This window comes from Vigna umbellata, chromosome 6, assembly GCF_029865625.1.
Source record: "Vigna umbellata cultivar VRB3 chromosome 6, Vumbellata_1.0, whole genome shotgun sequence".
NCBI classification, from domain to species: domain Eukaryota; kingdom Viridiplantae; phylum Streptophyta; class Magnoliopsida; order Fabales; family Fabaceae; genus Vigna; species Vigna umbellata.
This window is the reverse complement of record NC_142170.1, coordinates 27,629,659-27,642,960: the sequence shown is the minus strand read 5'-3', so window position 1 is coordinate 27,642,960 and position 13,302 is coordinate 27,629,659. Positions and strand designations below refer to the sequence as shown.

Below are 13,302 nucleotides of genomic sequence, written 5' to 3'. Positions count from 1 at the left end.
GAACCGCTCCAACCTTAGATCCATAAAGCACGAGCTTCTCCTATTCATGAGACCAGGCAATGCAATGAACTAGCTTTTTGGAACTTCCTCAGACAAACTGTATTCTCAAAAAGCTCAGTGTTCTTTCTAAAAGTTTTGGAACAACCTTATATAGCGAACTGGTCTGAGTTCGTAGAGATAGATTATAACTGCCACAGATAATCGATTATTCTTAGTGATAATCCATTATTTGAGTCCGTTACAGGGTTTTTCAAAAGGTGATAATCGATTATCCTGAGGAATAATCGATTATTCCAGAGACTTTGGCAGTTCTCAAGAGAACTAGTTGATAATCGATTATTTGCAGGAATAATCGATTATTGCAGAGCGAAATGCTTTTTCAAGAGTGCTCAGGATAATCGATTATAGCTTCTCATAATCGATTAAATGAGTAACTTAACTATAGGTATGAGATTTTCTAAGTTTTACATATTCAAAGACTTTCCTAATACATTTATATTCTACAAAGTGCTTTTACAACAATTATAACAGCTTCTTCAAGTTTATCTTCTTGCAACATCATCAAAATCATTTATCTTCAATTTACCAACGCTTCCTCATTGGTAACAACAGTCTATATATCAATTTGTCATAATATGGTTCCTACATACCAGAGCAAAAGCAACATTTCATCTTCATGGCCTAGATTCTGATATGACATTGAATACACTTATTTTCAACTCATTCCTATTCTATCAGGTGAATTTAAAAGCATTGGACTAGTTCAATGTCTGTCTGTCTTTACTCTGGTATGGTCCTGAAGTTGAACGTCAGAAGTTATATTAATTGAAAATTCTGACTGGCTTTAGAGACTTCTTTTTGTAGTTACTGATTTCTTTTTTTGTTTCCATTTCTTTTTCTTGTTAAATTTAGAGGACCAAATTTAAACTATGTACCATCTTTTAATGCTTGTTATTTGGATATAATTTCATGTTCAGACTTTGCTTTTTCCTTTTTAACCTTTGTAGTTTATACATAATAGAAGTATTAGGGGTGGACAAATCAAACTAAATTGCACTGCACTACTAAAAACTGTATTGAACTAAAAACTAGTTCAAAAAAACTGAACTGCACTAAAAAATAGTTCAGAAAAACTGAACTGAACTATTTTTTGTTTTATTAAACTGTACTGAACTGAACTATACTAAACTGTACTAAAGTACAAAATAAACTGAACTGAACTACTAACTATACTAATTTTAAACTGAACTATACTAATTTTGAACTGAATTATACTAATTTTAACCAAGAACTGCACTAACTATACAACACTAATAACTACAACACTAACTAGTAAAATTGCATTAATTAAATATCACTTCATCCCGTAAATTAAAAATGAGAAGAGCAACATTTTGTACAGGAATCGGGAAACTAATATCCTAAATAGCTTGTAAACGCAAAATTCCTAAAACAGCCTTCCAAAGCACTTCAAATCTGATGCAAAAGATTCTGACGTGTTAGCATAACACCTTTTGGATTTCCAGTAATTCCACTTGTGTATACAAGAGTAGCAAAATCATCAGATTTGATTGCTTCATACATGTACTGCTTCCCTGAAATAACAAAGTTTTAGAGAATCAGATCATTGCTCCTTTAGATTATAAATACAAAGATCAATATGTCTCTTCTACTATAAAATAAGCAAGCACATAATTTCTTAATATGAAATAATAAAACTATTAAATGTAACTCTATTCAGAAAAGAAAGGGACTAAAATGGTGATTGTTCCAAGAACACACAAATGAGAAATATCAAACCTCTAATCACACTTACAAACCATAACAGAGCTCAAACAAATATAGTTTTTGTTTACAATATATTGGCACCATCTCACATTTGCTTATGTTATTATTGTGCTAACAAAAATCTAAAAAAGCAATTTTAAGTTTGTTTGTCTTGAAAAGCTTGTGGACATGTACACATATAAGTTGTGCAGCTAGCAGTTACGAGACATAATACTCAACAGTGTGAATTTTCTACACAAAGTAAAATGTAATTATCAATTGAGCAACAGTTTGAAATGACAAGTTAAAAAGGTGTTATATTGTACTCACAAAATCAACTCTGATGGTGCTTATGTAGCTTTCAATGTATGAATCATCCTGTAGTAAAGCATTGAAAAACAATATTGAGCATTTGTGTACTGTTTCCAAGACAAAACAACATGAAAAACAAAGCATTAAGGTTATAGTCTTACACACATGTACTTTAGATAACTAACAAATTGTGGCAAAACTTCAATCATCCAAATTAATAACAACACTTGAAGGTCCCACTTCATCTTGAGAGGTTATCTCTACAAAAATAAAATAAAATATTTCATAATTTTTTAACACTTAAAATATAAATTAAAAAGTATATAAATTTGTCATATAATCTAACCTTGCTCAAATTTATCATGTTCTTTAGGATCCTCATCAAAAAGTATAGAGAAAGGTGTTCCTTTTAACCAATCTTGTGTGCAAACAAGCACTTCCACTATTTTAGGCGTTAGGCAACTACGATAAGGACTAACCACTCTTCCTCCTGTACTAAATGCACACTCTGATGCTACGGTAGAGATAAGAATGGCTAACACCTCTCGAGCCATGTTCGCAAGGATAGGAAATCTAGTCGAGTTGACTTTCCACCAATGTAAAATATCAAGCTCAACTGACTTCATATAAGGTTCAGGATCCTCTCTCGAGTATTTATCAAGCTCTGATATATAATCAAATCTACGTCCTGTAGATCTTAGGTAGAAACTCATGCCATGAGGATCATCATCATCATCATCTAGTTGAGATTCTTGTTGGCTACTTTGAGAACCCTCCTCAATACCTTGATATTGTTCATATAGTGTTTTTAAAGATGACAATAATTTTGATTTCAATTCACTAGCCATACTAGATTCAAAGAGGTAGTCAATGAAGTAATTAACAAAATCCAACTTATTCCTAGGGTCAAGCACAACAACAATCAATAATAAGATATTAATTCCATTAGGATTTCCCCAATATTTTTCATACTAGCCCTTCATCCTCATTGCCATCAATTTTATGCTCACATCACTACTCTCAGAATATTGTCTTACCAATTCCAAACACCTCCTTCATATACATATGACTCGTGACATAAGATGAACCAGAAATGCGTAGGGTAGAGTCATAAAATATCTTTAAAAATGGTAGAATAGACCTCGCATATTCCCAATCTTCTTCTAATGGCACACCACCATTACTTTTGGCCATTTCAACACCAAATTTCTTATCTTGCATATCTAGCAAGACAAAGGCATCTTTGTACTTCAAGCTTGCCTCTAACATTAAGTAAGTTGAATTCCACCTGGTTTCAACATCAAGACAAACAATACCTTTGTAAGAAATTCCCTCTTGTTCAACACATGCCTTGAATCTAGCAAATCTAGCAGGAGAAGATTTCACATATTTAACTGCACTCCGGATTTTTGAAATTGAATCTTTTATCTCTTTTAAGCCATCCTTCACAATCAAACTTAATATATGAGCACAACAATGCATATGAACATATTCTCCCTTTAAAACAAGACAATTCCATGATAACATCTTTCTTTTAAGGTACTGGACCCCAACATCATTTGCGGTAGCATTATCCACTGTGATGTTAAGGACTCGCTTCAACTCCCAATTATTCAAACAAGCCTCAACATGTTTAGCAATGAGCTCCCCTGAATGTCCCGTTGTTTGAGAAAAATTCAAAATTTTCTTTTGAAGTTTCCAATCATTATCAATAAAATGAGCTGTTAAACTCATGTAATTTAGGTTTTGGATTGATGTCCATGTGTCTGTAGTTAAACAAACCCTCTCACACTGATTTGATAGAAACATTTTCAACTTTGCTTTTTCCTCTTCATAGAGTTCCCATATTTCACGCCTCAATGTAGTGCGGGATGGGACTTCAAATCGTGGTTGCAAGGACCATACAAAGTCACGGAAGTCCTCATTTTTCACAAATCGAAAAGGAAGCTCAGACTTCACAAACATCTTCACCAACTTCATTCGAGATGCATTTTGGTCAAATTTAGAAATAGTTGGTGAAGGGCTAACACTAACTTCTGCAGTTGATGATGAAAGCTTTTTTGCCTTTTGAATGCTTCTCTATTAGGATTTTCTTTACATCTCGCCAAATGATTCCTTATCCCACTTGTTCCAGCCAAATATTTAATCAAATCACCACAATAATTGCATTTGGCCTTCTTCTCAGAATATGGTTTTTGTTTAGTAAAATGTCCCCACACATTTGATCGACCCTTACTATTCTCAGTTGACGATGAATCGATACAAGGAGGTAAATAATCCATTCTAGAAGTATTTGGTGTGAGGGTTTCTACTGTTTCTGACATTCACGTCACTACATTAATTAAGAGTTCAATCAAACAAAAGGCAAATTTATCTAAATGACGATGATATAGGGTCTGAAAACAAATTCAGAAATCACGTCACTACATTTATGAAAGTGTTGTGATAAACTCTAAAAAGAAATTTAGAGTTTATAAATATTAAAATATAATTGATTCAACATAGTAACTATTAAGATGCATCTCCTTGTTGTAGTGAATACATAACATATTCTTTGTTAATCAAACAAGGGGAAGAAGGAGTAAGACAGAATATGAAAACAAAAAAGAGGCCTAACGATTCAAGGTTTCAAAATATAATTGGTTCAAGAATATAATAGCCACAAAGATACTCCTCCTTGTTGTAGTGAGTACATAACTATTATTTGCTTAATCTAACAAGGGGGAGGAAGGGAGTAAGACAACATATGAAAACTATAAGATGCATAATGATTCATAATTTCAAAATACATATGGTTCAAGAAGATAATAGCCATTAAGATACCCATCCCTGCTGTAGTGACTACATACATATTCTGTTTAAGGAAAAATGAGGACTCAACTTCCAAAAAGAATAAGATCAAAATTTTGGTAATCAAGATATATAATATTCACAGCAATTAAAATTAAGTCCAAAATGCACGACATAGTTACCTGGCAATAACCAAGATCAAAGTTGTAAAATGAATAGGTCAACAGTATATCTCGTAGAATATTTACATTTGGATTATCATCCCCTTCATAGAAAGGGATCGATCTATCAGTTCTCACCTTCAAAAGCACAAGATAATTAAAACTGCATTAGCATCTTTTATTTGTTCATTTATAGTCATTCAAATTTAGAATCTATTCCACTAGCTTACCACATCTTTCTCAATAAGCCCTTTCCTTTCCCTGAATTTTGTGAATCTTTTAGCCTGTGCAGAGGATATACTCTATAGAAAAAAAAAACATTACAAAATTATATTTTGACTTGGCCGACAGCTTACAGAAATAAAGCAGAAAAACAATGTTACAAGAGATGGCAAATACATTATTAGAATTCATAATTAGAGGAAAAACAATGTATAATTTATATATAAGCTTTAGCCGATGAAGAACATGTATTAATTAAGCTTAATGATTAATTGTTAGTTCATTGAACCTTCTAATAGGTTCATATTTTTAGTTTATAAATCTTCAGTGCAAGCAGTTATTCTTCAAAGGCATGCAGAATAGATTTTTAGTGCAAGCAGAATAAATTTCTCTGATTTTACCTAATAAAACATCATATCTCTTTTCCATGATAAAGTAAAAGGGCAAAATTTAACTCATAAAATCAGATTTATTTTATAAGAGTAAAAAAAGAAGGATAGAATTTCCATCAAGTAGTCAAATCCAACTTCTCTCTTTGCTCTAACTGGTTGCCCTTTCTTCTCTCCAGATTATCTCTAATGAGAACAATTGTGTCATACAACCCAAATTAATCAAAATTAAAATGGTGAGAATGGAGAAAATATAGTAACCTTCAGAAACAACAGGGCAAGAAATTAAAGTTCTTGCACCATTATTATCGGTTTTCAAATTCTAGAGAATATGCCACCAATGCTTTCCAAAAGTTTCTCTTCCTGTAAACAAAGCAAAGACAGATAAAAAGAAATCCAGATTCAGAATACAAATTCAGAAACTAAATTATGTTTTAAGCTTTCAAGAGGCATGTTCTAAGGTTTAGACTAACTTCTGTTCTAAGCTTTCAAGAGGCATGTTCTAAGGTTTACCTTTCCCATTGTTTGTTCCCATACTGAACCAACCAAGTTTTAAAAAGTTCCCATTTCCAATATCAATAAAAACAATATTTCAATGAACAACAGACATAAAAATAACAAGCATTGCAAATCAACTAAAATTGTTCTTTTTGTTCTTTATATTCATAGGGTATCAAACTTTAGCGAGAACTTTGAGCGTAGTAGTATTGTTGACACTGACAATACAATCGGGATAAAATGCAAATACAGTACCATAATACTATGGAATTGCTCTTCAACAAAAATTGGCCACACATAGTACACCAATTTTAATTACTCAGATGAAATATACCACTAAGGAAACTTTGATTGGCAAACAATTTTATCTCAGTTTTATCCAAATAACTATTTTGGGAAATCATTTCATACTTTCTACAGCAAAATGTAACAAGAGGCATGTGAGGCTTCGTTTTTGGTTTAACTTTTCTAGCTACACAATAATCTTCATAATCAATAAATAGGACAACTACTGGCAAAGCATGGTGTAGTGTTTAACGATGATGCAAGAACCCCATATGGTAATTTAAAACCCTTGTTGGAATAATAAAGTACCTTGGCCACTGATGATGGAAGAACCCCAGATGCTCTCTCCACGTACAAGCAATCGTTACCAGATGTCTAACAAAATGTTTGAACAACTAAGAATACATTTCAAAAATGTTTGAACAACACAGGAAAAACATTCGTACCTTAGGAGAAGTGTTCTCAGAAGTGTTCGACGATGGTGGTAGAACCTTCGACGGTTTAGCAACGGCAGAGTGCGGCAAAGCCTTCGATAGCGGCGAGCCTTCGACAGCGGCGAGCCTTCGACAACGGCGAGCCTTCGACGATAGCGAACCTTCCACGACGGCGAACCTTCAACGATGGCGAACCTTCGACGACAGCGAACCTTCAACAGCGGTAACCTCGATGGCAGCCTGCAACAACGACAACCTTCAATAGCAACATCGAGTGAGTAGGATGAACGGGATGTAAAGCAGAAAGCAAAAAGAAGCCGTGATTGGGAAAGCATGTATAAACCTAAACTGCAGTTAACTGTACTTAATATAAAATAGTTCAGTATTTTTAAACTGGACTATTAATTAGTTTAATTAGTTCTTAGTTAACTGTATTATTAGTTTTTTAAGTTTAAAAAGGTATGGATTAACTATAGTTTAAGTATTTTAAGTTAACTCTGCGCAGCCCTAAGAAGTATGTTTTCCTATTGCCAATCATAAAATATTCACAATGTTTTTTCAAAACCAATGTCCCGACTTCTTTCTTCAGTCAAATATTTTTCTAAATCTTCAATCACTACAAAAAAAATGAATTTTACCAGGGGTTTTTCTTAGTATTACTGGCGGTTTTAACCCCTGGTAAATACATTTCCCGTGGTTAGCAAAACTACCGGCAAAACCATAGTCACAAAAATTTCTAACATTTTTTGCAGGGGTTTTCAAAAACCGCCGCTATTAGCGGGGGTTTTTACAAAAACCGCCGGTACTTGTGGGGGTTTTTACAAAAACCGCTGAACCGCCAGAACTTGCGTGAGTTAGTAAAAAACCGCAGGTATTTTCTGATTTATGTAGATGGGGTTTTGAACCGCCGGTAATAAAAATAATTTAACTTTTTTATTATTCAAATTATTTGATTAATGTGATTAATATAAAATATATTTAATATTAAACCATAATAATATAAAACCAAAATTAATTATTATAATATAAAATAAACTCTAAAATTTTAAATAGAATTAATTTTTCAACTTAAGAAATAATATATGTTCAATCTTAAAAATTAAAAATAAACATCTTTTACATAACAAATCAAAAAATGTTCTGAATAATAATTATCATGCTTCTTCGTTTTCATCATTATTCTTGATCTTCATTTTCATCATCATTCTTGTTCTTCATTTTCATCATCATTTGATATGGTTCCTCTATCATATACCTACAATATAAAATAATAATTAATCAATAATTTTGAAAAATGAACTTGCTTCCTTAATCATCATATATATTCAACATCATTTCATCCTTGCATTTTATAGCAACTTAAACCACCACCTACCATTTTACCAAGTGGCATTCATTAGCAATAAATCATAGACTTGCCATTTTGGGAAGTGAAACTCTTGGTAGCCCATTACCACACGTTAGTACTACCAAATATGTTATCCCTGCAATCAATGAAATTTGAACAGAATTTCTGCTATAGTATTACTAATTATCATGCTTTTATTCATCCAATCAAAATGAAACCTATCAACTATAAATTACCTAATCAAATAATGAAAAAGGATAATTCATCATGAATAAATCAATGATTTTTTCAACCTACTACGTTAAAGCTAAATCACTTGAAAAGGTAGAACTATGCTAATGAAAGCATTTTAGAATCCTAACAATCAATGCATAAACTGAGTTGAATGCAAATGAAATAACTTACAAATACGTAAGGTGTGGTATCGTGCTCAACCAATTAATTTGGACCTTTATACAAATTTGGATATTCAACCAATTAATCAAATTTCTAACTATCATGGTTTTGGTGGGATCTGCAAATGATATTCATAGTACACTTCATCAAATTTTTCAACTAGCAAACGAAGATAAAAAAAGGTTGATCCACAAAATTATGTACCACAAGATAATCGGTGGTGTAAGGGTATGGATTAGCCTTGGGAATCCTTGCTATTTCCTCCTCCAACTCTTTGTGCAGAAGTTCCATGATCAATTTCTCCTCTTTCTCGGCACCTCTTTCCTGTAATGATTAAGAATGTTGGTATAAGAATAACTAGATAAAAAACACTACAGTTTCAAACTATGGGGAAGTCATGAACCTCTGTGTGGAGATGAAATGGATTTGGAGTTGTGTTTCTTTTAGTTGGGTTATGGTTACGTTCAGGTTCAGACTTCAAAGAAAGCTACAACCATAAAAAATAAAATGATTATTCTCAATAGATAAAAATGATTTCAGAATTGAAAAGAAAAATATTATTTTTACATTCTAGATTACTGAATATCTGAGAGCAGACACTTCATCAGTTTTATATGCTGCGGTAGCTTTAGTTTACTACAGTTCACCTGTAGTTAGGAGCCTAGACTAATACAATATAACATTAATCAATTTTCAAAGTACATTATCACAGTTCAACCATAACTAAGATGATTATCAGTTATAACACATGACTTAATCATATTCTCAAATAAGGAAAGAAATGACACCTACCTACAATGATCTTTTGCGTCCTGAAAGCAAATGGTTACCTGAAAAACAAAGCAGAAAAATGTTTATCATAACCACATCTTTGTTTATCATAACCCCTTTAAGAACTTGATATAAGTATGAAATTAATGAATTTGATAAAATTTTCAAGTTTCAGTAATATATTCCCAATACAAAAGTAGAAAAATGTGTTCAAGAACTCCCACTCCAAAATGTTTAGCTAGAAAAATAATTGCGAAGAAAATAATGAATGCCAACATAATAGAACCTAAAGTTTCCCTGGATATCCAACCACTGCTTCCCAAACCTTCCTACCGCCCACCGTTTTCACACCTTGCACCAACTTCATTTTAGTTTCCCTGTAAAGCCCTTGCATACAAAAATAATATAATTAATCTGGGTAGAAGATGAAAGAGCTAATCAATAAGAGATTAAAAAAATGAATTAAAAATATTTAAGTAAAAGAGAAGGGAAGATAGCTTTATGGATGCAACTTTTGACACCAAGATCATAAGTAGGGGTAAGTTTGAAACTTTACATTAATACAAATCTGTCTAGAACTGTTGACTTTAATATTATTCAAGGTGCTACCAAAGAAACGAAGCACATACGAATCCTATATATTGTAATTGAAATATGTTCTAAAAGTAAATCCTTTCATTCCTCTGAAGCCTTTCATGTGAAGATAACAGAGCAAAGTTTCATGTTGAGATAAAAATCTTTATTGTCTTAATTAAACTCGATCATCATAATGTTCCAGTGATCAATTGTTGCTCTTGCATACAAACACCATGGTCGAAACATGTACCTCCCTACAACCAACAAGAGAGACTAAAGTCAATCCAACTTGAACAGACAACAAAATTAATATATGAGAATTTAATAAAACATAAAGCATTTTAGTAAGTAAAATAATCTACAGCTATACTCCATCGATCCAATATCCATCCTCTTAACTGCAACACGAGTAGAAGTAGAAGAATATTCATCAAAATCATCAGCCAATTGTCCAAAAAGCCTACCACTCATAGAGTGCCTACTTTCAAGATCTACCACTCCACAAGTTTAGGTTTGAAGAATGATAAGTTCACCAGTTTTCATAAATTATAGAAAACACGAATTTTCAAAATCCCCTTCGAAACCCTAACCCCCAAATCACAAGAATCAGAAAAAAAAAGCATGATTCGAACCCTGTCTGGCGAAGCCCATCCCTGCACCGTGAAGACGTCACCGCCGTGGTACCCACCACGCGCAGTAAGGATGGAGGTCGCGCCTGGCCACCGAAACTTGTGTTTCCTCTCTACCAAAACCGAACCTAAACCTCCTCCTTTGCCATGCTCCTTGCGCGAGAACTCCACGTCTTGTTTGAAATGCAGAAAACGTGAAGAACAACGTTCGAGACGCGAAGGCTTCAAGACGCGAACTGAAATCCAAGAAACGTAGATAAACGACACGGGAAAGAAGTAGGGTTGGCGAAAATGAGTTTGGAAACTAAGAGATGTAAAGGAAGATTCAAGAAAAGGGAGAAAGAGGACTGAGAAAATACTCATAAAAAATAAGTTTTAAAAATTAAGTTTTAAAAATAAAAAAGTAAAAAAATAAAAAACATAGCTGCGGTTTATTAAAAACCGCGGAAATTACTTGGGGTTTTCAAAACTGCCACAAGAAAACCCCTCCTAAAATGTATTATTTTTGTAGTGAATTGAGTGTACGAGGGGTGAAATTCATTAATAGAATGTTCTGACCGTAATATTCATTTAATTTATGTTTTCCTTTACATTGTATTTTTATCATGAAATGAAACTTTCTAACATTAATATATTAACAATTAGAAATTGTTTTCTCATTGATTATACGTTACGATATTTTCTCACTAATATAGATATTTTATGATATTTTTCTCATTTGAATAAAATTATTTTACTTAGGAGTGGAACATATATTGATCGCTTTGTCTTAATAAAGCTAATGCATACCATTAATATATTAACAACTAACTATTATTTTGTATTGTAGGTATATGAACAAAGAAGTATACAAAATGAGGAAGTGTACCAAATGATGAAGGTAATAAAGACAATGAAGAACAACAAAGTTGATTATTATAATTTAGAAAATGTTTATTGTAATTTTTAAGATTGAACATGTTATTTTTTAAGTTGAACAGTTAATTGTATTTCTAACATTTATTCTTTATTTTATATAATAAGATTTAATTTTGGTTTCAGATTCTGGTTTATTATTAAATCATTTTTTATGATCATTAAATTCATTTGAATAATTAAAAAAAAATTAAATTATTTACATTACCAGCGGCTTTGGGAACCCTCACAAGTACCGGCGGTTTTGCTAAATCTCAGAAATTACTGGCGGTTTTTATAAAAACCCCCGCAAATAGCGGCGGTTTTCACAAAACACCCGCTAGTAACGGCGGTTACACAAAAAACCGTCGAAAAATATTTGTGACGGTGCTTTTCCAAGTGGTTTTTCCAACTGCGGGAAAGGTATTTACCAGGGGTTAAAACCACTGGAAATGTAAAAAAAAAAAAACCCTGGTAAAATACCAGATTTTTGTAGTGTATTAAGCTTAATCATATTTATAATAAATATATAATTTGCATATATAGTCTTCCATGATAAAATTTGATTTGAAATTTTCCTATACAATACAAAATGTATATTGTACAATATGAAATATACCGATCGGAGTTAATGGTCATTCATGGGCAATTATCAGGTATTAATAGCTCATATTACCTAACACTTTACAAATATACGGTATTAATTATTAATTATTCGGTTTGATTCCCTAAAAATATACTGATAACTAATCATTGGACTTGACTGCCACAAACTCTACAAATAATAGAACTGATGTCAGGTAAAATAATCTTTTACTATCCCAATAAAATATAGACCTCGAAGAGTCTTTTGCAGGTCAACAACCAATTGAAGTGGATCGCGTTCAACCCTGCCAGGATGGTTTAGAGCTGCGTTCTCTACCGAATCTTAATTTTAAATTTTAAATTATAAAATATTATGCACAGGATGGTTCAGAAGTACGTTCAACGTTGTCAGGTACTACCGACTCTTAATTTTAAATTATAAAATATTATGCACAGTATGGTTCGCTTTCAACCTGGTCAAGTTCTATCAACTCTTAATTTTAAATTATAAATTATAAAATATTATGCACATAATGGTTCAGAAATGCGTTCAACTTTGTCAGGGTTCTACCGACTCTTAGTTTTAAATTATAAATTATAAAATATTATGCATAGGATGATTCAGAGCTGCGTTCAACCTGGTCAGGTTCTACCACCTCTTAATTTAAAATTATAAATTATAAAATATTATTCATAGGATGGTTCAGAAATGCATCAACATTGTCAGGTTGTACAGACTCTTAGTTTTAAATTATAAATTGTAAAATATTATGTGCAGGAAGGTTCAGACCTCAATTTGCTCAGGACCTCTTAATTTTAAATTATAAAATATTATGCAAAGGATGATTTAGAGCTGGGTTCAACATTCTCAGGTTCAACCGACTCTTAATTTTAAATTATAAATTATAAAATAGTATCCACAGGATGGTTCAGAAATGCGTTCAACCTTGTCAAGTTCTACTGACAATTAATTTAAAATTATAAATTATTAAATATTATGCAAGGATGGTTCAGAAATGCGTTCAACTTTGTCAACTCTTAATTTTAAATTATAAATAAATAAAATATTATGCACAGGATGGTTCAGAAATGCGTTCAACCTAGGTTCTACCGACTCCTAATTTAAAATTATAAATTATAAAATATTAAGCAAAGGATGGTTCAGAACTTCGTTAAACCTGAGTCTTAGTTTTAAATTATAAATTATAAAACATTATGTGCAGGAAGGTTCAGACCTCAACTTGG

The 13,302-nt window shown here is 32.2% G+C and overlaps 1 protein-coding gene and 1 long non-coding RNA gene across 9 annotated transcripts; both read right to left on the bottom strand.

Annotated features, from left to right (window-relative positions):
- Positions 1–5,800: 5,800 nt before the first annotated feature.
- LOC148197114 (uncharacterized) lies at positions 5,801–7,821 on the bottom strand. Its single transcript, XM_088093435.1, has 3 exons — positions 6,871–7,821; positions 6,734–6,799; positions 5,801–6,004 (listed from the first exon to the last, which is right to left on the bottom strand). The coding sequence occupies exons 1-3, from the start codon at positions 7,191–7,193 to the stop codon at positions 5,947–5,949; spliced, it is 447 nt and encodes a 148-aa protein (XP_087949561.1). The 5' UTR covers positions 7,194–7,821; the 3' UTR covers positions 5,801–5,946.
- A 68-nt stretch (positions 7,822–7,889) lies between these two features.
- Positions 7,890–10,916, bottom strand: LOC148197113 (uncharacterized). 8 transcript variants are annotated; one of them, XR_015780470.1, is made up of 8 exons: positions 10,582–10,915; positions 9,660–10,203; positions 9,395–9,432; positions 9,006–9,089; positions 8,807–8,926; positions 8,612–8,720; positions 8,234–8,371; positions 7,890–8,113 (listed from the first exon to the last, which is right to left on the bottom strand). It is a non-coding gene; the product is annotated as an uncharacterized LOC148197113 (long non-coding RNA). The 8 variants fall into 8 exon arrangements; XR_015780468.1 differs by having other exon boundaries at positions 8,234–8,342; positions 10,582–10,914; XR_015780469.1 differs by having other exon boundaries at positions 8,612–8,926; positions 10,582–10,916.
- Between the last annotated feature and the right edge of the window lie 2,386 nt (positions 10,917–13,302).